The sequence below is a fragment of the Pteropus alecto genome, unplaced genomic scaffold (genome assembly GCF_000325575.1).
Source record: "Pteropus alecto unplaced genomic scaffold, ASM32557v1 scaffold16, whole genome shotgun sequence".
In the NCBI taxonomy this organism is placed as follows: Eukaryota; Metazoa; Chordata; class Mammalia; order Chiroptera; family Pteropodidae; genus Pteropus; species Pteropus alecto.
Window position 1 is genome coordinate 5,758,067 of NW_006438867.1, and position 27,736 is coordinate 5,785,802.

At 33.0% G+C, this 27,736-nt stretch overlaps 1 protein-coding gene across 6 annotated transcripts in view; it reads right to left on the bottom strand.

Annotated features, from left to right (window-relative positions):
• Positions 1–27,736, bottom strand: part of PDS5B (PDS5 cohesin associated factor B) — a 110,274-nt gene that overhangs the window by 45,331 nt on the left and 37,207 nt on the right. For all 6 annotated transcript variants that reach the window (XM_006915820.3, XM_025049502.1, XM_025049501.1 and 3 more), the window contains 9 exons: positions 27,084–27,229; positions 24,788–24,939; positions 23,488–23,601; positions 17,635–17,716; positions 15,384–15,432; positions 13,220–13,359; positions 11,763–11,878; positions 10,644–10,749; positions 8,047–8,207 (listed from right to left, as the gene is read on the bottom strand). In XM_006915820.3, the coding sequence (XP_006915882.2) occupies positions 8,047–8,207; positions 10,644–10,749; positions 11,763–11,878; positions 13,220–13,359; positions 15,384–15,432; positions 17,635–17,716; positions 23,488–23,601; positions 24,788–24,939; positions 27,084–27,229 (1,066 nt within the window). The remainder of the gene's footprint in view (positions 1–8,046; positions 8,208–10,643; positions 10,750–11,762; positions 11,879–13,219; positions 13,360–15,383; positions 15,433–17,634; positions 17,717–23,487; positions 23,602–24,787; positions 24,940–27,083; positions 27,230–27,736) is intronic.

Consider the following 27,736-nt stretch of genomic DNA (forward strand, 5'->3'; position numbering starts at 1 on the left):
GAAAAAAATATATATATAAAATAATTTTAAAAATATACAATCCAAATACAAGTTTTTTCCCTCCATTTTACTTAACAATTATAAATACAAACAAGAATGGTGACCCATTTCTTTCTTCTTTTTAATGTGATTCCCATTAGCCTTTTCTCTCTTATCTTCAATGCTATCACTCCGGCTAACCTTCTGTCATCTCACACATAAAGGGACCTAATTGTTCCTTCTTTTTCAAGTTTCTCTTCCTCTTCGATTCATCTTTCACTTTGTACCAGAACAACCTATATAAAGGGAAATCTGATTATTTAACCACCGCAAACTGAATGCTCACTGTGTGTCAGGCACTATTAAAATTCCCAAATCCTTGTCTTCATGCTAGCAGCATATTAGGGGTGGACAAATGATAATACATAAATTAGCAAAATATGTATTCTGTCAAATTGTGATAACCGCTGTAGAGGAAAATTTAAAAAAAGGAGAAAAAAAGGACAGGGATAAGGATGGGGAAGGGTGTGTAAGAATGTTTCAATTTTAAATAGGCAGTGACAGAAGACCTCTCTGGTAAAGTAACATTTGAGCAGAGTGCTGAGGGAGTTAGGGAGTGAGACATGTAGCTACCTGGAAGAACATTCCTGAACATGCAGGAGAATGTAAAATGATTACTGAATGAAATGGAACCTCTTACCTCACCTATTATTCAAATACCACAGTGAAAGAAACTTCTGAATCCTCCTCTTTGTCTAACACCAACCTAGTGCTCCAGCACTTGTAAGAATTTAGAGACACAACAATGCATCACAATAACTGTCTCACAAAAGATATCAATAACAAAATATAGTAAAAAGACACATGACACATTGAGGGGAAATTGTGCATTTCATATTAGGGAGACAGGGTTAATGTTCCTAACAAGTAAAGACCTTCTACAAATAGAGTACCGACAATATTATGGAAAAATGGGTTGGACATAAAAGAGTAGAAAGCTCTTATACAAATTACTCTGTGATGTGTGAAAAGATGTTTACTTTCACGTATTTGAAAATATTACAAATTAAACTACACCAAAAAGACTTCTGTTTCAGACTAGGACAGTATATATAAGACTGGATTTACTCTCCAACCTTAAACAAGTAGAAAACAAGCTAAATGGTTTCAGACCCTGGACAAGAGAAGGCACGGTACTATAACCGCTAGAAGATGGGAAACAAACTAGAAGAGCCCTATTTCTGCTCCCACTTACTGCACAGAGGGAGTTTCTAGACTACACTACAGAAAGAAGTGGCCCAAATAGAGCCTAGTGGTCGCATGGAGTGAACAGTTCATATAATTAATAAAATAAAACTAAATTTTAAAAGAGTATCCCCTTAAAAAGTAAAAAGGAACAAACAAAAATGTGTATCCATTTGGTAGCATAATTACACAAAGAAGAATCATTCCAAGCAACTTTAAAACACAGAAATTTGACCGTAATACCTCACATGTGATATACCATGATTACGGGAGAATCACCTTAACAAATAAACAGACAACTGTTTTCAGGAGTAACATTGGTGGTGCTGCTATTCTGAGACTATTATGGAATATAAAATGTATCTATTATGGGATAATTCAAGTGAGACATTATGTAATATTATAGTTTTATCATCCTGTACTATCTCAGCATGGGGAAAAAGAGGTACAGATTTAAAATTGCAGAAGTTCAATAAAAACCTTATAGTCTCGAATTTGAACTGCAATAATCAATATAAACACTCAATGCATTTTATATTCCAAAAAAGTTTCTTTAGCTATGTCTACTGCGTCTTCCTAGAAGAATGACCTACACATTAGCAATGAATATCCACAAGATTTACACTCTGATTTCTTTATACTATTCCCATTAAAAAGAACCAGGGATCCTTCGAGAAATAACTAATTCCAGCTCTGGGGCAGGACATGTACAAGATGGGCCTGGAACATCTTGTCATACCAGATAATAAAGAAAATCTAAGGTTTACAGCTTCTTTGTGAAATAAAAAAATTATTTCTGGTTACTTCAGTAACTAAACTCCCCAGGTAAGACCTATCTTCTCATAAATCAGATTTTACAATGCAAACATCCATAATCTGTTTTCTTAGTAATCAAGAGAAAAATTACAGGTCACACACAAATAAGAAGCAACTCTAGTTGGGATTTTTTAAGATAGCATGAGATAAGGAACTCATGAGCAGGGGACGTGAAGAGACATCTTTCCAAAGACATACAGGTGGTCATCAGACATGTCAAGTATTGCTAAACACAATTCTTTTCAATGGTCACACAGCTCTTGAGTAGGTGCTAGACCACAAGTGATCTAACCAATCATCTACTGATGACGGTCTTATTTTTACTTAAACCGTAACAGTAAAACCATGAACAATCCTGTGCTAGTTTCTTACCTACTATCTCTGACTTTAAGCCTATCTGGTAATCTGCTTTGAGATCCCCAAGCTGTAAATCTATAAATTACATTTCCCAGACTCCCTCAGGAGCCAGCTTCCTCTTAGGTTTTTCCAATAAAAGACACTCGAGCTTCTGAAGGCATGCTGTGCAGTAGCTTCCCTGCCCCTCCCTGCCCCCCAGCAACAGCCAGGCCCCTGTGCTGACAGCTGGGTGATACACACAGGGCTTATCCACCCAGTGGGCAGGCCTCAACACTTTCCAGGTGTTCCTTCAAATATCTGTATTCATTCATTCATTTATGTTTAAAATACCTGGTATGGTTTCTGTTTCTCTGACTGGACCGGGAATCATACAATCATTATGTGGACATTTTTCCTAATTATCTCTGGGATAAGTTCTTACGAGTGAAACTATGGTGTTAAAGACTACACGCATTTAAAGTCGGTATGTATTACCAAGCCAGAAAAGCTGCATCGATTTAGACTCTAACTAAGCGAGCATCACTAGAAGGCCAGTTAACACTGGTTACAGCACATGACTTTTTTTATTTGTATTTTCCTCAATTACTATTAGTAGGCATAAATGTCTTTTCATGATTTGGGGGGCTGGAAGAGTTTCCTGTTTGTTCCTTTTGCTACTATTCTACTACTGTGAGACTTGTCTGTTGTTCCTTTTGGAGTCTTTATGTAGTACGATATTAACTTTTTTAAGTCATATTATTGAAAATAATTTCCCAGCATACCATGTTTCCAACTTATTTCATGACTTTTGTCTAAATAGCATTCTAACTAAAATATAAGGGCAGAGACTTAACCTGTCCTGTTCACTTCAACACCCTCAGTACCTTATACACAGTGAAGGCTTTATAAATATTTTTTCAGCAAATGGATTTTTGAAAAGCCAATCCATCAATATTTCCTCTATGACTTAGCATTAGTGTCCCTTACCCCCATCCCCCAAAAAAGGAGTTACAGAAATGTACTGGTTTCTAATACTTTTATTAATTCATTTTATATATTTAAAATCTTAGATAGTTTATCTTTGAATCATCTGGAATATACATAAAATCAAGACAAGTAGTCTACATTAATTTTTCTTTTTCAAAACAGCTTGCCGGTTACTTATTGGGTAATCTGGCTTTTCCTGACCAATTTCTTTGTAAAATATTATACTCCTTCACTCACCATGATAGGGTTGCAAATTTCTTATATACTTTACTTAAAGGTCTTCTGATTTTTACTCCTACAATATTTTCTACGGTTGTTAGTGATATATAAGGACAACTTAGGATTTTTACATACTTGTTTTGGCTATCTTGTTTTTAGTTGTTTTTCAGTTGATTTTCTTGGATTTTCCAAGAAATATGGCAACTTGGTTTCCCTCCTTTCCAACACCTGAACCTCTTATCCAAAACAATGCTAACTCATTGTAGCGATACTGTATGCCCCCATCTCGTTTCTGACTTCGCCTGGAATGCCTCTAGTGTTTTACTGTATGATGGTGCCTACTGCTTTGAAAGATATTACGTCATGAAGGCATTTAATCCAATTTTATTGGGTTTAATTATAAATAGACTGATTTATTATCAGAGCCCTTTTAGTATCAATCAAAATGATCTACTTGTGCCCTTTCCCTTTTACTTGCTTATATAATAAATTCTAACATGAATATTAAGCTTACTAATATCACCCTCCTATATTCCTAGAATTAACCATATTTGGCTATAGTATATTCTTGCTGTACTATATAGTAAAATCTCTTTTTGTTAATATTTCACTTATAATTTTTGCATCAATATTAGTAAGATTTGTCTCAGTTTTCTTTTGGGGGGGGATATCTTTTATCAGGTTTTAAATATTCCTGCTAGTTATCTTGACTTTATAAGAAGTAATTTGAATGGTTCTTTTTTTCTTATGCTCTCAATAATTAAAAGATAATTAAAATTCCTGGTCCCTTGTAGATTTAAAATATCTTCTTTAACACACAACTTTTACTGGCACTCTTATTAGAGGGTAATTTTCCTAATTTCTTTTTTATAATTATAGCCTATTATATTTTTCTTCCCTCTTCTCGAGCCAATTTTATTTATTACATCGTCCTTTAAAAAAAAATCCTATTTTCAATTATCTAAAACATAGATATAGCCACACCTAAAACTTAAATACTGAGAATGAAATGATGAGAAAAGATATCAGAGATATGCAAACAAGAAAACAAAAGTTGGATTTAGGGGCATAAGCAAAACTGAATGCAAAAGGAAAAAAGCATAAAACCTGGTAAGCAGAGTGACCTCACAATAAAAAAAAAAAAAAGGGAGGGAGTAATACATTTTCTGATTTCTTGTATCCTAAAGAATATCCTTCATTTGCTCTTAAACATAACTTGGCCAGTTAGGAAATTCTTTAGTTACGTTACTTTTCTACATCAAAACTCCCTAGCTGTTGAATCATTAACTTGAGAAATCTTACGTGGTTGAAAAGAAATGTTAGCTTTCATTACTTCTGTTACTTGTTTTTTTCATTACTTTTTCCTTGATGTTTCTGAAATCACTTCTGTGATCCCTGAAAATTCAGGATATTTTCTTAAAACATGAGCTCTTCTTGATCTCCAGATTCACAGTTTCATTCATTCTAAACAAGTTTACTATTATTATTTTTTGAATATTTTGCACTTCCTCGCAAAACAATTATAGCTGTTCACTATCTGCTAATTCTCGTCAGCTGCCTTTATTTCTTTGCCCACTATCTCCACATTCTATGAAATTTCTTCAAGCTCAATCTCTAGCTGATTACATTTTCTGTATTGTTTACTCCTTGCTGCTTATAATAAATTGTATTCTGTAATGTAAATTGTTTCTGCTCTTCTTTATACTTAGGTTTTGCCACCTCCGTTGTTATATAATATCTTATTTTTGTTCTCTTCTTTCCTCCCAGATGGCATTTGCTGTTTAACTTCCTTGGCAGTTTAGAACGACTGTGTAAAATTTTCTTTCTTCCTAGAAAAATTAAATTCTTCCAAATACTGCTTATCAGCTACTTTTGAATGCCAAAACATTTGCATAAGTTTCATGTTTGTTAATTTATTTGTATTCTTGTTAATTCATTTTTGAATAAGAAAAATTCTCTCTGGCTCTGCCATTCAAACAAAAATGCAGACAGTGTCCCCCTGATGACTAGAGATTGAACATTTCTCTAAAGAAATTAGCATCAAAGTTCCCAACCCAGGCTATACTTGCTTCACCAGCTGGCTAAGTAGCACAGAGGAGGCAGCTGAGACTAAAGGTAGTGAGTCCCTTATTCATGTACTTTCTCTCCAAGTCTGCTGAAACTCTCCCAGTGATGAGAACCAGCCGCACTGGACTCTGGTTCTATCCTCTGCTACAAGGGGATACTCGGATTTGGCACATCTGCCTGGGGGTGGGCCAGACTCTTAAGAGATGAGCTGAGTCAGAAGGAAACCCGTAACTCACCATCATTTTTGTTTAGCGAGTCAGAACATAATTTTTTCTACTCTAAGGTTTGCTCTTCCTGTTCAGGAAAGCAGGTCAGCCCAGAGGAAAACAGTGTGCCTGCAAAGGCTCCCCTTTAGCTGCACAGCCGAACTAGGCAACCCTTATTTCTTTCAAAGCCAGCCTCAAATCTCCTCCTTCTAAATTTAAGCAAATGACAGAACACTTCGTTCTCACATTCAATTCAGTATAAACAATCTGTCTAGTCTGTGGTCTCTCCTACTTAGAAACATTTTTCTGTTGGTTCTTTTAAATTATTTTGGTGAATTCAAGGGAAAATAACTTAATAAACATTCACTTAACTCTTATCATTTTTCCTCAAAATCAACTCACTGAATTTAATAATTTAAAACAAAATTTGCATGCATATTTTATCTACTGGAAGACATATGAGTTACTTCACTGAGAACAGTGTGTGCACACAGTAGATATTCAATATGAGTTGAATTAATTCTCTTTATGAAACGCATTTGAAATATACTCAGCATATAAATCAAATAACTTTACTTCAGTTCTATATTATAGCAGCGTATGTTTTAAAATATCCTTGCACATTCTAAAACGTTCACCTTTTGACCCTGCCCTTATAGTTCCTCTATAAATATATCAAACAATTTTTTAAATATAAAGAGTACTAGGAAAGATAGCCTAGAATGAAAATAAAAACCTCCAGTGAATAAATCAAATAAAAATTTGTTCAAAGCTCTAAGAAAGGAAATGTGCCATAATACATACGGTACTGCAGGCAATGCAGACATACATCACAGGCCTAAGTTTAAATCTTCACTCTGCTACCTGCTAGCTACACGACCTAGAACCATTTACCTCACCTGAACACGAGACTCCTCACCTGGAAGGTTAGGAAGCTAATGCCTATACTTTAATGAAGTGTTACAAAGTTTAAATGAGACAGTACGATAAGTGAGCATTCAGTAAATCATACAGAGTTATAGTTTATATAGTGTGAGTGTGTGAGTGAGTGAAGGAGAGAGTGTGTGTGTGTCTGTGTGTCTGTCTCTGTATGTCTCTCTCTCTCTCTCTCTCTCTCTCTCTCTCTAAGCTCTGATCTCTGATCTCTGATCTCTGATCTCTGATCTGGAGAGAAGAGTGACAGCACCATTCCAAATGGAAATTCATGTTCTGGGCTCCCTTAAAAATTAAGAAACCAGTTGTAAACAATAAAGTTTCTTACTCTTGCCAAAGAGAATACTATTACAAATTTCTGGTATGTTTTAATTATCATTTTAAATAATGCCTTTGTCCTGTTTATCAATAGTTTCTAAAATTAAGTTCACATAAACAAAAAGGAATAACAAACGTGTATCTCAGTCTCTTTCCAAGGAAAAGGGCCGTAGGCAATGAAGAAGTGTGCTACCCCAACTCCAACTACCTAATTATATAGTGACTAAACCAGAAGTAATGGGGTAGAGGTAAAACTGGCTATCAGTGACTGTAACAATATGGGGACCAACTACCAGATACACTCTCCAGGAACAAGGAAGAGAACTGCATATAAAGCAAGCAGGGATCCATAAAGAATGCAGACTTATTCTTTTGAGCTATTATACAATCTTGACAAATAGTCAACCATTATTAGCGATCACTAGGATAAAAGGGCAATTTCCAGTTCTTAGACATACTGGAATACACAAAAAAACACACATTGCTGTTACAGTGATTACTCCATGCTTCCCTCTGTCAAATGAAGCACTGCATCCAAAAACTGTCACTCCAATACTCTTTATCACAGAGGAAAGTGGAGAGAGCGACAAAAGTCCTGCTAAAATTCCTTTAGCATTGCCCAGTGAACCTTACATTCATGGGAACTGTTTAGTCTATGCCACAATATAACAAGGGACTGCTTTATTATAAAAGTGTTTTCACTTAACGCTTCAGAAAAAAAAATGACATGTTCACCCCATATTTTCATGAACCTTTTAAAATACCAATCAATGCTTTCTCCCAGAAAATGAGTATCTAAAGTATATGAGAATTTTAAGTATAGACTTAAAATAACCTAGACATTATTTCCTCAAAGCTTAAAATATTCCAATTATTACATAATTCAAGAAACTGTAAATTATTTTCCTATTTTTCAGAATATATATCAGAATTAACTCACGATCTTATGTGTGGGAAATCCTCCTCAATTTTGCTTCCTGTGTTTTTAAAAATTTGGAGTGCAGCTTCTGCTACTTTTTCATCATCCATTTTCAGACAAGCCAGGAGAGATTCGAACGTTTCAGCAGAATGAAACGAGATGGGATGTGTAAATGAGAGTACCTAAGAAATGAGTCATATAAATAATGTGTAAATCCTTTTCATCACTACAAGATAAATCCAAAACATTACATATTAGGAACATTGTAAATCAAATACAAAAATAATTATGCTAAGGAGTAAATGAGAATACTTAGTAAAATCTAAACATTACTCAAATATATAACAGAAATGTTATTGTATAGGAAGACTGTGTGCTCTAAACTCATTTTCTTTCAAAATTAAATTACATGTACATAATATAATTCTACTCAAAATAATCTAAATTTCTGCTAACGTATGGGTTTTTCTGGCGGGGGTGGGGAAGAGAGTAGGATAAAAGGGGACAAGAAAAGAGAATTTAACAAAATATCTCTATTCTTCTAAGTAAAAGGCCATTACGAGACTAGCTAACAACATTTTTAGAAAAAAGTAAACTAGGGAAGGGAGTAAAACACCGGATAGTAAAAGATATTATAGGACAACAATAATTAAATCAACATGGTACTAATATTAGAAGAAACGGAAAAGGGAAAACAATAGACCCTACCATATGAAAGAACTTGGACTATAAAGAACGTAATAAATTATAGAGAAAGCAACAGAAAATAAATGAGAATGGATGGGATTTTTAGTAAATAGTCCTGGTAAAACTAAGTAGCTATCTAAAGGAATATCGAATTAGACCCTCCCCCCAAATATACACTTTCAAAATAAATTTCAGAGAGGTTATGTTTCAGTTTTAAAAAACAGGACAAATAAAAACTCTCTAAACATTGTGGAATTTTTTAAATCTTAAGCTGGAATCAAATGTGGAACGTAAAAACAAGCAAGGAGTAGAAAAATACTTAATGCATAATGCCATATTTATAAGATTAAGAAACAAGCAAAATAAGCAATGTTATTTAGAGATATATATACACAGACACGGACGGTAAAATTATAAAGAAAAGTAAGAATAAAAAATAAAATTCAGGACAATTACACATGGGGAATGTGAGTGGGGGGAAAACACTCAGGGAACTTCAACAGTATTGTTAATACTCTATCTGAGTTAGTATTCTATTTATTCTTCTATAGTATTCATTCTATTACAATACTTCATGACTTTATACTTAAAAAGAATACATTTTTATATATATCAAATATGTCCTATAAAACAGCAAAGAAAATAAAAAAGCTCACTTAAATCAGTTTAAAAAAATAAAAAATTGAGAGGTCAGAAGAAAATGAACACAGGGTAAAAATAATGAATTCACCACAGGGAAAACACTAATGATTAACATATGGAAGAAGGTGTTCCTCACTAATAATAATTATGAAAATTAAAAGATTATTTTTCTTATCAGATTAGCAAATCTCTTAAAAATTTATAACATTCCCTGTTTGTGAAGATAGGAGATAGGCCTTTTCATACACTGTTGATGGAGTTATTTATGGATATAATTTCTCTGTAAAGAAACTTGATTGTCTGTTTAGGAATTTTGAAAAAGGTAATTCTTTTTGATCTAGTGATGCCCTTCTAGTATTCAAAAAACAAACAAACAAACAAACACTGACAAGGGATCAGTGATATATAATTACTTAGTAACAATAAGAATAAAATTATCTAAATATCCAGCAACAGGAAACTATTTCGAAACTCTATGACATCTCAAAAGTGGACCAATCACCATTTCAAAAAAAAAAAAAAAAAAAAGTGGACCAATCACCATTTTATTATTATTTTTACTATGAGCCAGATACTATGCTAAAAATTTTAGGTTCATGATTTAATTGAGTCCTCTGTGAGATAAGTACTGTTATTTTCTCCATCCATTACTGCAAAGGAAATGGAGGTAAATTAACTTTCCCCAAAACATACATCTACTAAATGACAGCCAAAAAGCAGATCTGTCTTAAAAAAACACTAAGAAAAATGCTTATAATAAGGGAAAATAGTCAAGATACAAAATTGTATATTTAGTCTGGTCTCAACCATATAAAAATGTGCATTTTTTAAAGAGTAAGAGGAAACTAATGTTTATGTGTGATTGGCTAATGAATATTTTCTTCTTTATAAAATTTTATATTCTAAATTGTTGACAATTAACTGACATTTTTATAATCAATATAAGGCAGTAATATATTTTAGCTAACAAAATAAAAGATAAAATATAGTTTTAGGAAGAATTTCGCTCCTTCTGTGATAGGTAGGGCTAGCACCTTCTTTGCTCGCTAATGAAACCTTCAAATTATAACCCACTATTTTAATATAATACAAGACTATGATATATAATTTAAAACTGAAAATTTTTAGCTTACATGTTAAAATATGAAATTCCTAAATTAGCTAAAATGATTGAGAAAATTTTATCTTAGATTCTATAAACTTATGCAAATCTCAAAAATAAAAAAATATAAACTATATATTTAACAGTCATCTAATTAACCGTTTAATTGTACCTTAAACATATTTACCTTAAGCAGTTCAAGACCTGCCCTGATGGCTTGATCAGTTGGAACACCTTCATCTTCATCATCTGCTGTTCCATCTATTGATTTGTTTACTTGCTTAATAAGAGCACTAAAGTATGACCAGAAAAAAAAAAAGCCATTTGGTAACTATCCTTCATTAGCAATGTCTAAGAAGAATCAACCTGAGAATTTTCTATATAGCCTACATCCAAAACATATAAATTGGATACAGTAGTTTCCCAAACATTATTACAAAACAAAAAACTAATATTTCGAGATGTTTCTTTCCAAAAATGGCATTTTCTTTTGTCCATTCAAATGAGGTCAAAATATTATTTGATTTGCTGTTTATTAATGCCATCTATATTTTCCGTGGAAGGTCTATGCCCAAACACAAGAATGATGGACGTTTTCTAATTACTTAAAATTCATTACTGCTCCAACAAGTTAATAATGTATACTGAAATAATGGATAAATGGCAACATATTAAGTACTTTCAAACAATTAACCAACTATCACTGTATGTCAGGCACTGTTGTAAGAGCCAGACGTACACACGCCTGCTCCTGAAAGGTATAAAAACACCTAGGCAACAGACATACAATAAAACCTCACTAGAACATTAGAACAGATCGAAAGAGAAATACGATGTTTTGAAATTTTTCTTCTTAAAAATCTTAAAACAGACATGTGTAAATGCATTATCAATTATCTAAAATAATCATTCACACTAATAAGTATTTGTTATTTATAGTACCTAATACATGCAGGCTTACTAAAAACAGGAATTCCTGGCATACTGGTACTAAATAAAAACTAGGCTTGGGTTGATAATTTCTCACCCAAATTAAAGCAATATTTAAAATTAAAATAAATAGTAAGAAAAACTAAACATATACAGATGAAGTGTGTATGCATACACAAATATATGAATATACATATATATGTCTGTATATATACACACACGCAGAGAAATACTGATGGGTATATAGCCAATATGTATAAACATACATCTATACAGATGAGTGCCTTATGTACAGTAGGTACTCAGTAGTGATTGCCCAACTGAAGCATGAATGAATGTACAGAAATGAAAATTTAACATTTTTATATACAAATACCTGATAGATTCAGTATCTATGTGCACAGGTGCTATCCTCTCCAAGAGAAACTTGATCATTTCTAGGAAAGGATTTGTAGGCTGTTTGGGGTTGCCCAACTTCTTAGTTATTTCACGCTGCAGATTTTTAAAATTATAAAAGTATGTTTAAATAATTACATTAAAATGTTAAGAATCTACAACAATTAAAACCATGCAGTATTGGTGCTAGAATAAACAAATCAAGAGGACTTGCAAAAGTCCAAGAAAATAGACTAGATTAAGAATTTAGCACATGAGGAAGGTAACACTTAAAACAAGTAGGAAAAAGATAGATTATTCAGCATATTGTATTGATAAAACTGGACAAACATTTAGAACAAAAACAGTTAGATCCTTATCTCATACCTTATACCACAAAATATTCTAAAAGCATAAAAATGAATACAAAAGAATAAAACCAAGGGTCAGTGGATACACAAACTTTAGCAAAATTATCAGGGGAGCTTGTTAAACTACAGAATCATAAACCTCACTGTGAAGATTACCATTTAGTCAATTTGGGATGGAGCCAAGAATCACCTTTTTAAAAAAAGCCTCTTGAAAGATACATGAGTAACGGATTAAGAAATAATGATATTAGTAAATATTTTCACTTTTAACAGAATGGAGTTTCATAAGCAGGACACCAAAGGCAAGAACCTTGAGGAGAATGCTAATAGACAGACACAGCCACATAAAAATAAAACTACAGTATGGACATCATAAACAAAATGAAAGGGCAAACTACAATTAACAGGAAATTGCTTGTGTCTTAATTAAAATACAGTGCCATGACAAACTAACAAACCAGTAAGATAAAGACAAATATTATTCCAGATAAAAAGGCGAAGATTAAAAACCCACAATGTAAAAAATAAATATGTATGGGTAATATAACCAAAGAGAAAAGTGGTCAAATGACCAGCAACGAAGGAATACAAATCCTGTTAAAATAACTATGTTCTGGTTTGTTTGAGTTTTGCTTGTTTCCAACAGTGAAACTGGTCAATATTGAATTAATCGTAAAGAAATAATTAATCAAGACTGCGTAATATTTAGCCATAAAGATATTAAGGTGTTTTTTAATCAAAAACTGGGTAAAAAAAATCTACATGTACAGCACAAGCAGACTGTTGAATAAATTATGGTACATATATTCAATGGTATGTTACGGTGCTATTAAATATAATACTGTAAAAGACTAATGAAAATAAGTAAAATGTATAAAGCTATACATAAAATATACACTTATTTTGGAAGAATATATACCATAATATTAATAGCAATTGTCTATAGAAGGATAATTTATCTACATTGTTATTTTGTGGTATTTCAAAATTTTACATGATGAATATAAATTATTTTCTAAAAGGGGACCAAAGAAAAAAGATTTGGGGGTTTCTTCAAACACTAGCTCTTTTAAATTTCTCTCCTTACCACACAACCTTCAGCCTGCTTGCAGGAGCATGTGGGACTAACGAGTACTTCCAACTGTTTTCTTATTTTCTCATCATCTTCCAGCACCTGTGTGAATTTCTTCATGAAATCCTGAGCCTTACCAGGATCTGGCAAATTTCCTTAAATTCAATTAAAATTCAATTAAAATGCAATTTTAGAAATATCTCAAAATAGTAAAAGATCAACATTTTTCATTGTTTTTATTACTATGATTAATAATCCTAACTTACATCCGTGCAGAGAAAGACTGAACTGTTTCCAAATAACTCCTTGTAATATTTAAGGGCATTAAATGTCAACCTGAATAATACTAATTTTATTATTCCCCTGAACTTGTTGCGTACATTGTTCTCTTATAAGTCCCGGCAAGAAATCAGTAAGTTTTACCTTTAAGAAACTACTTTCTTGTATTGGTTTGCTTACTGCTCTCTGGCACTGACGTATGCTGAGCAACATGTTCCAGGTGTTAGTGATTACTCCACGAGGAAGGGTGAGTCCTTGTAGAATCAAAGATGATTTTTATAGTGCTCTCCTAATATGTCCATGTATCGAAACACTTATGACAGCTAATAAAATGTTGATCCTACTATCTTTTTTCTGGCTATTCACAACTGTTATACATAACCAGAAAGGATACTTCTAACAGAATTATAATACAGAACTACAGACTATAATAAAAGTAGAAGAAATTCAACTGAATCTTAAAATATAAATACAGTAAATGCAGTCTTCAAGTTCATATACAACTTTGAAATTCCACTTTAATTCTTGGCTAGATCACTGGATATAGTAAGAACAAATTTCCCCCCTAAATATTTGACTGGACAACCTTTTCATGTTTCTAAAAATATCTGTTGTATTGTTTTCAAATAATTTTGGAAAACAACACTTCACAGCGCTTCCCTAATGGATAGACATCACAGTAAAGCTTACAATAGGCCTACCATTTAAGAAACAAAACAAAAGGAGATGGGGGTACAGAGAACAGGGAAATGTGGGAAGGGGGAAGGGAGACAGAGAGGAGGAGGAACAAAGGAGGGAGGAAGGGAACAGCAGCATCAAAAAACTCTTTAATTCAGCATTGCACAAATAAATGTACTTGACCATGGACCCTTTTTTCTAACAACGCTATTAACATTTACAGGACACTAGCATTCCTCAAAACAGAATTTGGGAAATACTGAAATTGGAGGAGAAAATGGTTGGGGGGGGTGGGGAACAGAAAGAATATAAGACATGATCTCCTTTAGGGGATACTGTCCACACCCAAACTACTGAGGAGATAGTTATAAAAAAGCACAGTATCACTTGCTTTAAGTTATCTCAAGAGATTGAAAACAAATTTATGTTTAACTGCCATAACTAAAGTATATTTAAGTCTTAAAGCATCCTATCACTTAGTCTAAAACCCAGTGAAATTGGGTTACTGTTCTCTTCAGTGTCTCAGCATTACTTCTATACATATCTTGGAGTATTTGCTAACATCTCAGCAATCCATCTCACTCTCTTCATTACTACCGCAGGGAAGCTCAGCAGAAGCATTCCTCCTCCTCCGGCTGTTCCTATGCCCCCTCTGCCCCTCTGCCACCCACAGTGATCTCTGAGCAGCAGCGAATGCCCTGCGAAAACAGCTACTCTCCCTGTACCAAACAAAGGAGACAGGCTGCAAGAGCCTTTTGGATTTACTGTGAAATGCAATTAAGTAACACTAATTGAAATCACTGAAAGCAAAAAAGCAAATTAGTATTTTTTTTTTCAAAGAAGCTCTTTTGTAATTATTAGGTATATCCTTCACTCTAAATTATGGCTCAAAATAAAATTAGCTTCAGATAGATTCACATCAGAGCAAGCCACACCAAAGCACAGGTTCAGTTTTAACAGTAAGCTTATGTAATAAATTGCATTAATTCTCTAAAATAAATTTATGTAAAGCCTTTACGCAACTCTGCAGAGTGTGCAATGTAAATGAAAATCAGAAAAAAAGGAAAGCTGAGGCTAAATTGTTACAAAAAAATCAATCAAAAACATTTTAATCTTTTCTTATATTATCATAGCCTAAAATGGAACTCCATGAAAAACTTTATCAGACAGGAATGTTTCAACTAAACTTTAAATTTCGCATATAATATTTGAAATAACTTACTTGTAATAACCATTACTTTTGAAAATATGGCCTTGACACTGGCATCTGTCTGTAAATCACACAAAAAAAGGCAAAATTAAAATTTTCTGACAATAATCTTCCTTATACTTTTCAGGAAATTAGACAAGCACAACATATTAATGCTCCAGGCCCACGCCCTCACCACCACTGTATGCTCCTTCTCTACCTATGTTTAAACTCCAGGTGGACATGATGAAAGGTGGACATGGACTCACACACTGCGCTGCAGTCCACCTCTTCCCTGACCCTGATGTTAGCCTCCTTCCCTAAAACACACACACCCACACACACACGCGCGCACGCGCCAGACTGCTGCACCAACCTTTGGGACAGGAAAATATTTCGTTTTTCTTTATTACTAAAATAATAGGGCAACTATGTTTAGAAAAGGAACAAAATAACCTGGAAATGCTGGTTTTCAAGGTTTTAGCCTTATCAAAAAAAGTGGAAAATTAAGTATACAATTCTCATTGACTTAAGGCAGCCCTAAAAATTTTTAAGCCTGAGGATAATAAGACATAGTCATGAAGTTTATGGGGAAGGCTCTGTATAAAGACAATGTAAACAGATGCCACTGATATGTACAATTTTCCAAGAGTGCTGGTTATTTGCCACCTCAGGGCAATGAATGAATTACCATTTCAGTGAATGAATGTGTTCACCACACCATATTGCACGTGATACACCCTGTACAGTCATGTGTATAAAGGTGTTTCTAAGAGTACCACTTATTTGCTGCATCAGGTTAGTGTCATCAAAAAAAAAAAAAAAAGATATCATTGAACAACTCTGTGTAAAATACAGAGCTAGAAAAACATTGGAGGTGAAGGGAACAAATCGAACGAACACCATCATCCCTATTAGGGGACGTGAGACACAAAGCATGACAAGAGTGTAAGAGTTGACTCCAAATATTTGGAATGTACAGTATTTGAACAGGTCTGTCAAGAAACATGTTAAGACTTCGTTTGATTTGAGAGAAAAGAGGTGGCACTGGGCTTTCAAGAAGTTGATCCACATGAAAAAGAAAGGTTATCAACAAAAGTAAAATACTGGAAATTACAAAGCCACATTGAGTGACACTGAGCAAATCAATTTAGTTAATAAAGCAGGACTGACTACAGCACTGATCTAAGCAAGAATAAAAACTATCTTAATCAGACTGAATAATGAAGAAGGCAAAAAAACATACGGATTATTAAGTATTTAAGAATCTTCTTGGTAAAAGAGAAGGAAATACAAACACTCAAAAGTTAAACACAGCTTTGTATTTTTTTCTATGTCTACTATAATTCTTGGTATAAAGGGAATATTAAGTAATTCTTGTGTTTATAGAGAGGGTCAAACAATCAGTGTAAATTCACTGATTTTTAGAACAAAAGGCCAAATTTATACCTAGAAGAACTGGAAATTCTGCCCCTCAGATAAAACAAGTCTGCTCTGCGGACCTCTGTCCTATGAACGCAGGGTGTACGAGGGGGGAGTGGGCTGAGGGTTTCCTCTAAGGAATGAAAAAGAAAAAACAAAAATAACACTAAATTGTGTTCTCTGGATGCAATTTAAAATGACCAGGCACACTGCTTTTTAGGTGAATTATACTTTTTATAGGCTTACATATACCATTCTCAAACAACATGCTAAAGGAAAAGAACAAAAAAACCTAGCATCATTCTAAATGTCCAAAAAGTAAAATATGATACATCAATGGGATGAATACCACAATTAAATTATAGCTATAATTTAATAGTTATAAGACCAAGTAGGACACTATAATTACCATAATATTAATTATAAGTAAAAATATCAAGATACTTTAATTACATATTAAAAGTTTCTAAAATCCCAAGCCTATACAAAGATGATGGGAGCATTGCAGTGTGGCAGATAAAAGTATAATTTTACTCTATTATCTATGTTTTCAGTGATGCTGAACTATTATTTCAGAGTTTGTTTTTTAACTACAGAACCACCTAAGGTCTGAGCACACAGAAGCACATTCTCTTTCCCGTTGGGCACCCCCTTTCGCTGACACAGTGCATCCCCATTTTTCCATGCAGTAAAATTTCCGTAAAATTCCAGTGTTCTAAGTTAGAGATCACAGGTTCTAGGCAGAACTGTGCCGCACAGAAATAGCTGTTTAACACACAGCAGCAACAGTAAAGAGTAACCCAAATAACGTGTTTTACAAAACGTAACATCAAAGGAAAACTTGTCATTACATTTAACTTACTTTGGGTTGCTTAATTAAGTCAAGCAAATCCTTTACTTGATGTCGGAGCAGATTTTGGCATTTCCACATTTCATTCAATGCTCTGAAAACACAAACACATAAATTTAAACAAAGAATAAAAATCCTTCCAGAATATCCTGTTACTTTTTTTTTTTAAAGTTCAAATTACAAAAGAAGATGACAGAGATGAGGTAAAAATCACAGGACTAAGCAGCTGACGAATAGCTGTATCAAAATAAAGGGATTAGTGGTGGTGGTGTTCTCTTGTGTATAAAAAGAGGGAAGAGCCAGCCACTGTAATATGTTTGTAGGCCAGGGAGTAGAAATTAACTGCACAGATTATAAATCTGAGAAATAAAGGAATATCTGATGGAATAAGGTCCTGTGGTGGGCAGAATGAAAAGGAATCAGAGGCACAGAAAAGAGTTAACCCTGAGAGAATGGGAATGTTCTTTCTTAAAACAGAAATATTATAATTTTATATAATACATGTTATATATAATTATGTATTTTTGTATTTTTATATTTTTTATTTTTTATATATTTTAATATATATATTTATATAATATCCTATATAAGTGAATATTCTTTTTACATGGCAAAAATATTGATGTCCTTAATACTTTTATTGCTCTCAGGCAGAAATTTAAATCTAAAAGAAATTACACAGATACTCAAGAAAATATCTGTAAATCACAGAAAGCAGTTGTTATTGAAATATTAAGTTATAGACTATCAGGACCACACATATTTTAAAATTTAGAAAGGAAATTTTCCAAAACTAAATAATACCTTCATTACTTTGTTTTCAATTATCTACACTTCCATTAACCTCCATTATCACATATATGAAGCACTGCCAAAAACCAGTAATACAGAAGCACATAAACCATTCTTTTCCTTTTGATAGATAAGACGACAGCTATAAATTGTTTGATATTGTCATTCTCCTTAACAATATTTTAAATATACCCTTGGAGTTTTTAAAGAAGATAAGTTAGTTTAAATTTGGATATTTAAATTCCCGTAGTCACTTCAAAAGAGTACTAAGGAAGCAACAATATTGGAGCATTTTCAATCTTAGAAGTTAAATTTAAGATAGCTATACTTTGCTGTTTTCAATTTACTAAAAGTGTCATAAAGTTTAACTAGCACATATTAACAATGTAAACTTCAAAAGAAAAATGACCATATCCAGAAGACTATGAAAATCTAACAGCTAAAAGTTATGTAATTAAAATATTAATTGTCAAAGAAACAGACTAGTCATCTGTAAATACTTTCAAGCTCCAAAGTCTGTGAATTCTCCCTCTTATTATTCACCTTATCACTACTTAAAACTTCTGAAAGGCCTGGATTCTGAAAACTGCCTTCACTTTAAATAAAGCAGGAATTATTTTACCTATTGTAGTTATTTTTAAAGATGAAATCATATGCAATTCTAAAGCTCATTACAAACTATTATCGCTATAGCTTAAACCAAAAAGTGATCATCATTGGCTAAGAATCTGTATTATAGTATATTTAGGGGGACGACCCTCTCAAAAATTTTAATGAAGTTATATTAAGCAACAAAGACAATTTGTTCTGTATTTGCCTTTCTAAATAGTCCTTAAAAAAAAGAAAAAAGTTTACTTATAAAAGCAATATTAGTACAACAGGAAAACAAATATCCATTTGTTTAATATTAACTTGAATTCCAGTTGTCATTAAATAAATGGTAAACACCGAGTTAGAACCTGGACACTCTCACACGTGCTAGCTGAGGTTTTAAGTGGACAACTAGTTCCCTGACTTGGGCTTCCTGTTTGCACCAACGCACAAGTTTGTCGCAACTCATAGAAAAAGACAGAAACCATTGTGCTGCAGTTAGAAACCTGTCCAAACGCTGACGAGAATCTCTTCTCCAACCTTCTGATGGGCAAATGCCCTATCAGATTCAGTACAGAACTGTCTAGCTGAGAGCCCACCTCACGAAGACCACAATGAGAATGAGGACACCTGACAGCACTGCTTACTCTTGTCGTTAACAGCTGTCCCAGGAAACGGGGATGGGGGGGTGGGGGAGTTGGAAACATACATCATGAACAGTGAGTACTCAAGCCTGCCTCTAGTCTCCTTTTCAATAATCGATATATTTAATTAACTTTGGGGGCTTACCAGCAAAAGCTGGTACACCTCAAAAGTCTAAAATATGGGAAGTATTTTGTCTTCTCCAAAAGAACACAGTTACAGAATAAAATATATGCTTCTTCCAGCAAATAAGAAAGTATCCTTACCAAAAAAGTTCTCACCAGGAACCTGCCTACCAAGCAGCTATTTTTCAGTCCCTTCCAAACTCATTAGAGGTCTCAAATTCAAATAACTTCTGGGCTAGAATAGTAATGTAAATGAATGAAGTAGGAAACTTGTGACAATACAGAGTGGTGAGGACTGGACTGCAATTAGAACCATTAATGAAACTATCAATTTAATTAGTATTCGGGAAGGTGAAAAAAGATGACATAAAATTTGATACCCAAAAATTTCTCAAAAATTAAGATGTTTGATAATGTTTAAGAGGATGTAGAAACTCACAAACCACTGGTTGAAGTATCAGTATGATCATATTGGACACTAGTTTATAATGCTGAAAATGTACATGCTCAGCAATTCAACTCCTAGCTATATATTAGAGATCTCAAATCTTGGCTGCTCTTAGATCTCCAGAAATGCTTCTAAAAACACCACTGCCCAGACTACACCCCAGACAAATATTAAATGAAAATCTCTAAAGGTGAGATTCAGGCATCAGTACTGTTTAAACCTCTCCAAGTGATTCCAGTATGTAGCCAAATTTGAGAACCATTCAAAATCATAACTTGAGAAGCCCTTGCCTGTGTATACTGAATTTTAAAAAGTTCATAATAGCACTATTTGTATTAGCAAAAAAATAGAAGCAGCACAAATTCTTTCCACTTACTCAAATTTCCAATGTCAAGATAACGAAATAAAATTGTGGAATAATGACATAATGTAATTTGATACTACAGTGAAAGTGAATGACGCACAAGCTAAATATATTATGGATAAAATCTTGGGAACATAATACAGTGGGGAGAAAAAGTCACAGAAGACTATATCCAAAATTATTTCATTTTCATAAAGTTAAAAACAAGCAAAATAGCAAAATAAGTAATACAGACGGATACATAAATACAAATATATGTGTATACATATATAGGATTAAACTATTTTTAAAAAGGAAACAAGAAATACAAAATCGAGGGTAATTATTTCCTCTAGAGGACAGGAAAATAAAAGGAAGAAGAGTTCACAAACTGGATAGCCGATTCATAGATATTGTTATTTTATTACTATGCTTTGAAACTCACATGTGATATTCCTTTGCATGTATTAAATATTCCAAAATAAATGTAAAGACTTTTGGAGACAACAATCACAGATAAATGTAGTTAAATATGTAACAAAGTCTTGGTAAGTATTATTAGACTTACAGTTGGTCAGTTAATTCTAAAAACTTGGTTAAAATAAAAACTCATTTCAAAAATGACATATACATATCTTAAGTATTTTAACTTAAAACAGATAAATATCCATTATTTACCAACCATTTTTGTAAAATAGATTGGTCCACAGATTGGAATTTACTTTCAATTTTTCTATGGCATTATTTTTCAGTGTATCTCTTATGATTAGCATTTTTACTTTTTAATTCAATCAAAATACTTGTTATTCAAGCGACAAATGATATGTGACGTATTTCATTTTATGATCATTTTTGTGTTTTCTATTTACAATTATTTCTCTTTTCTTTTCCATTTCTGGTATTAATTTTTTCATTAATTCTTTTTTGCTCCTATGGATTTGGAAGCTATATATTCTCATTTTATTCCTTTAGAGGTGACTTGGTTTTTGGTCTAATTAATCGACATGTCTGTCTTCATGCTTATATAATAAAAGAACCCAAAGAACGCCTTACCTGCCATCTTATATGTTGTTATCTGATACAGTCCACCTAGTATTCAAAAATTTTCACGAAGGTGAAGCAACAACCAATCAGAACAGCTGGCAGTAGAACAAGGTCCTAGAGGCCCTCCTGCTGTGCCCAGGTCGGGAGGGGGTGAGGTGGGGGGGTAGGGGGGTGGTATATCCCAGGGACTCGCTGAGTGTGTGCTGGCTATAAATATCAGCCTAGATGCTAACCTACTTTTTAATCCACACCCTCACCCCGTGTAAAAAAATCTTTGTTATTATTATTATTAATATTTGTTGTAGTAGTTGTTTTTATACACATTAATTATTTAGATCTGCAAAAGTGTTTGAAAATGTTATTGTTTCTTGCATCCTATTCCTTCCTTCTGGATTTAATTTCCTTTTTCACCAAAAGAAAGTGTTATTCCTTAGTAATTTTTTCAAGTAGGATCTATGAGTGGTGAACTCTTTTTTGCTTGAGTGTCTTTATTTCATTTTTATTCCTGAATGACAGCTGTGCTAAATCAAGAAGTCTAGATTGACTATGATTTCAAATAGGTTGTTTTGAATTGGATATATATCATATCTAATTCATTCTAAGAGGCCATCAATTGCACTGTGAAGAATGTATTCCAATTACAGAGATGTCAGCATATGAAAATTTTGTTTTAAAATCAGTTAAATATAGTAATAACAAATTTTACTATATGCAGTGGAAAAAGACTGAGCTTTGGAACCAGGTTGAACTGAGTTGAAACCCTCACTTTGTCTCTTACTACTTTTGTGACTTTGTGCAAGTTAATTGACCTCTGCGCGATTCATCGAATGTAAAACAAGAAAAATGTCACTTTTAGTAGGGGCTGGCAAGCTTTTCCTATAAAAGGTCGGACAAGAAATATTTTAAGCATTGTGGGCCATATGGTTTCTGTTGAAACTACTCAACTCTGCCGTTGTCGCACAAACGCAGCCACAGATGATACATAATCCTGTGCCTGAAATACAGCAGGTGTCAAGAAATGTACATTTCTCCTCTCTACAACTTTTCCTCAATGTTTCTGTGAAAGATATAAATAGCACATACAATAATTTCCATGGGGGAAGTGAAGTCAAAAGTCTAAATAAGCAGCAGTAGGAATGAAAATTATATTCAGCTCCTCAGTTCCAATTTCTGAACATTGAATCCCCAGCAGTTAGAACTACATGTGCTGGAATACTAAGGATCTACATTTTCTAAAACCTAGAGCAAATCGATCTTGAGGCCTCAATTTCCTAACCTTCAGTATGATTCAATTAGCAGTGTCTCTTCCATGTCCAAAATACCAATGCCCCGCAAAGGAACCCAAACGTACTTTTTAAAAAAATGGACATAAAAATATATTTGTGTTTACCCTCATGCCAAATGACAACACTGTATTGAGGCTATGCAGCACGAAAGTATGTGCTCTACTGCCCTACACCATAATGCAGGTCAGTATCAGGTAGAAATAAAAAGGTAGTCTTTTCACAATATGGATCTTTCTGATGCCTTAATGAAAAAACAAAAACCAAAAGAACAACAACAACAACAAAAAGTACACCAATATTTCTTAAGACGACAATACGAAAATCTGGAGAAAAATCCTATCTTAAAAGATTCCATACCAATCATCTCTATTTTTCAATTGCTTAAAAAAATTCTTGTTAATCTCATGCTGATAGCAGTACTTTCTGAAAAAAAAAAAAAAAAAAAAGAAAAAAGCTGCCTATTTTATTGTGTCTGACCATTTAACCAATGTTTACATTACATAAATTGCTAACATTTAAAAATAGTTATTTTTTCTCCATAAAATCCAGTATACTATAAAAGATGGAAAGAACAGTTTGACGTTTGAAACATACTTCACAGCATTTAAATCCAGTGTGGCGTACAAGTAATACAAGCACTTCATTCGTTCCGTAGTCTCCAGATTATGGGGAACCATGTATTGAGCAAAGATTCTTTCAACAAGCAATCTACAAGAGAACACACAGAAGGTGCTATATCGATTCTTTAAATGTATTAAATTTGTATATAAAATTCTAAAACAAATAAAGAATAAATTTCTGCTTTCTGAGTGAAGATGAGAATTCTAAATTTCTTTCTGTAAGAATAGGGGCCAAAAAAGAATTTAGTTTGATGTATTAGAAATAGCCCTATATCCAGCCAAGATTACGTCTACATGACCTTGGACAAGTTATATATCAAGGACTCAATTTCTTCATCTGAATAAAAAAAGAGTTATAAAAAAAATTACATTAAGGTCCTTCAAAGTGATAAATTCTAAATATCTATAAGTTAAAACTATAAAGAAATTTTTAAGAGTCTTTCAGTTTTTATAGCAATCATGATGAAAAAAAGACCTAGTTAAAAATACAAAAAAGAGCTATCCAATCATAATGCAAATGTCCGTGGCACTGATGCTCCATACTCAAAAAGTCTAAAAACTTCAATTTTTTAAAAATAATAACTATGAAGTTTCTTAGATGTTAACCTAAGATACTCAGTTGCTAGATTTATATCTTAACATGGTAAGATAGCCTATTGATTCTTAATTGTCTTATTCTGACCTGTTACAGGCAAAATCATTTGGAGCCCATTAACAATTTGTTAAATCAATTCAGACTATAAGTGAGATGTACAGATCTATTAACTATTCAATGGTTAGGATATATACAGACCTCTAACCTTACAATGGAATATAAAAATACAAAGATTATATTCAGATATGTTTTTATATAAACTGATAAACTGTGTTTTTAGCCGAGTAGGAATTATTTTTATTTAAAATGTCTGTAATCTAAAGGATTTTCATTTGAATCTTATTTGAAAAAGTAATTGTGCTCTTTATAACAATTACCTATGAAATAAATTTAAATTATAATTAACACATTCGTATTTTTAAATATTATTCTTTTCTAAAATAATATATGAAAATGAACATAAAAGCTGTATCCATCCCTAAAGTTATATACAAATAACTGCTTCACTTATAGCTTTGGTGGGAAGAAAACTAGTCACTCCCTACACCTTCGACTTGCAATCAAAACTAAGGAGGGAGTTTAAAATTATAAAAAAAAAAATATTTGCCTAAAACAGCAGATCGACAGTTATATAACATCAAAAGCACCAAATATTTTATATATAGTGCTCTTAACTTACCGATCATCAATACTGTTTTGATAATATATATGTAGCAATTTGTCTTTGATCCATGAAATCTGTTTTGCAGCATCTTTTCCAGCTGCTGATTGTAAAGCATATTTCTTATAAATTTGAGCAAGTCCCATCATGGCTTCTTTGCGTACTCGCCACTTAAAATAAAAACAAAAATGTTTTCTTATTTAAAAATGCTTCCATTATAGTAATTCAGAAAAGTCTGGTTGTCTAGTTTTTAATTTACTTTATCTATTTTCAGTCAAACTTAAATTCTTAGATATCAATATATGATGACTAGATGAAAAAACACAACTATCATTTTAACACATCTACTATGTAAAGTACAGATATATCGACATGTATAAAGAATTTTAATGCTCTCATATCTTAAACACATCACTTACCCCTAAAAATAAAAGCCAATCATAATCTACATAAAGTCACTTGAATTGGTGAGGAAAAGCGTGCTGTCAAATTTTAAAAGGCAATGACAGAGTTAACTGGGTAAACTGTGACTTATCTCTCATAATTTTTCCCCAAATTATGGCGTATATTAAGCATACTTTTATATTAAAGGTATATATGATACTGGCTTTATCAAATGCTGGATAAAGACACATAAATATTTCATTTTATATATCTGGGAATTAAGTCCAAGTACAAGACGAATGTACTAAATTATTTTTTAAATTAAATATATATCTGCTACAGTACATCTAACACTGCTTAATTATTTTGGAATGAGTTTATTCCCTAATTTTACATAAACACAACATTATAATCAGTGGGATGTTAGTAATATTTAGAATTTCATGAATCTGCACGGATTATTCATTTTTCCTTTGCAGTCTGTCATTCATAGTAATACCCTCCCCTTGGTTTTTCTTTTAATTAATCACAGTAGGTTAAGAATAGGCCTTACCCATCCACCACATGCATACTGAATGATATAAACGACTTCAGAAGCCTTACTCAGGAAATAAGAATTCAAAGTAGTTGTAAAAACTTTATCCCTAATTCCCTATCTTATCTCTAACTCTAATTTCCCAAAATGCTGCTTTAAGGAGAATTTAAAGTATATTCTAATACTACCAAAAAACATAAATATATTCAATTGCTTTTGGTACTCAATTAATATTCATATGAATGAACCAAGCAGCCCTAAAATAAACACAACAGATGATAAAAATATAAGTGGATTATGATCCCAACAACATAGAAACACTTAGCTCAAATTCCAAGTCTAAGATTACTTGAATACTTAAAAGGCTGTTATCCTACCATGATGAAAAACTCCTCCTTCTTTATGACATTTGGCGTTTTCATTGTTTAATACTCCAATGAAATGATCAGTAAAGATGAGTTTAAACTTATCAGTTAAAATAAGTTGTTCTGAATACCCATATATTGGGGGGAGGGGGGACACAATGAAATGCCATCTATTCTGCACCCACGACCAGCATTATCAAAGAGGATGAAATGATGGATATAGCATAACCAACTTCATAAGCAACTATTAAAATGCTGTACTTACCTAGTCACGGTTATTCACAGCTAACAACAGGCCTCCCACACTCTTTACTAATTAAGCCCTAAAAATATCCAAGATTTTCATTCTTCACCAAAATCTCTTGTAAGTGTAAGTCCATAAAACCCATGCCATGAAGGAAAGGCAAAGGGGAAGAGGGAAAAGTGAACGTTCACTGAAACTTTTAAGGAGTACCTAATGTATTCCAAGCAATGTGGAATACAAACATAATAAGGCAAGGGCCTCTCTTCAGAAGCCACTGATTAGTTAAGTGGAGCTAGTGGATGCTCACTCAAGAAGGAAGGTTTGAGGCCACAGAACATAGGCTAGTAGCATGTTGGGTTTAGCTCTGCCAAGTTAAAGACATCTTTTTTCTTTTTCTATTCTATAGAAATTATAATACAACTAGCTAGAGGACTACCAAGTGATACCCATATGAAAGGGGGAAAAGAAAAAGAGAGCCAACAATATGAGAAGCTGTGCCTGAGGCCCTTTATAAAAGTCATTTATTAAAAAGAGTGTTCAAGCTAAACATCTGACTACCACAGAAAGCCATCTCATTTTTAGGATAAGAATAAATAATCTTAATATAGAAAAACTAATAAAATTTAATGAACAAAAAAGTAAAACCTTTTCAAAAACGTTATTTTAAGAAAATGTCCCCCCCCCAAAGAACTTATTACATTTAAACTTCAATATTTCCATATGAAATACTATTAAACTTCAGGTATTCAAAATGAAAACCAACTAATAATTATTACTCCTACTTACCCGTTTGTCTAACGTTCTCTCTCTCACAAAATTAAGTAAGTGATCGTTGACCAGAAGAATATCCTTTTTAGCAGCTGTAACTATAGACACAATAACATCATGTCTAATAGCTTCCTCAGGGTCATGTGACCTCACTTTAAGATATTCTGAAAGATAAAATTTTATTTGATCGAAATGGAACTTTAACAATTAAAATGTTTTTAAAATGTGCATAAGATCTTTGAAAGTAAATCACGACGAAATAGAAGGGTCAATGTTTCAAGATAATTAGAAACAGGTGAGGGAGACAGGGAGGAGGGAAAGGAAGGAACGTCAGCCCTTCAGCAACACACAGTGGTTTGCACACAACACAGTAACCCCGACTCTCCTTTCAGTTCGCCCGTGCGTTGATGCCTGAGTTCCCAACCTCATTCATTAAACAAACCATATAAATGAACCAAGATGAATATCGACATTAAATATTTCACCTTTGGATTTTGTTTAAATGGTTAAGTCAAGTGGTCCTACTGGGAAAGGCCAGAGAATTCAAGTTTCCATTCTTTAACTAGGGAAACCCTGAGTGAGGTCATTCAGAGAATAAAACTGACAGGCAAGTAACCAAGAAACAGGATTACAGAAAAGGCCAGAGGCAATTTCATTTAACTGAACTAAGA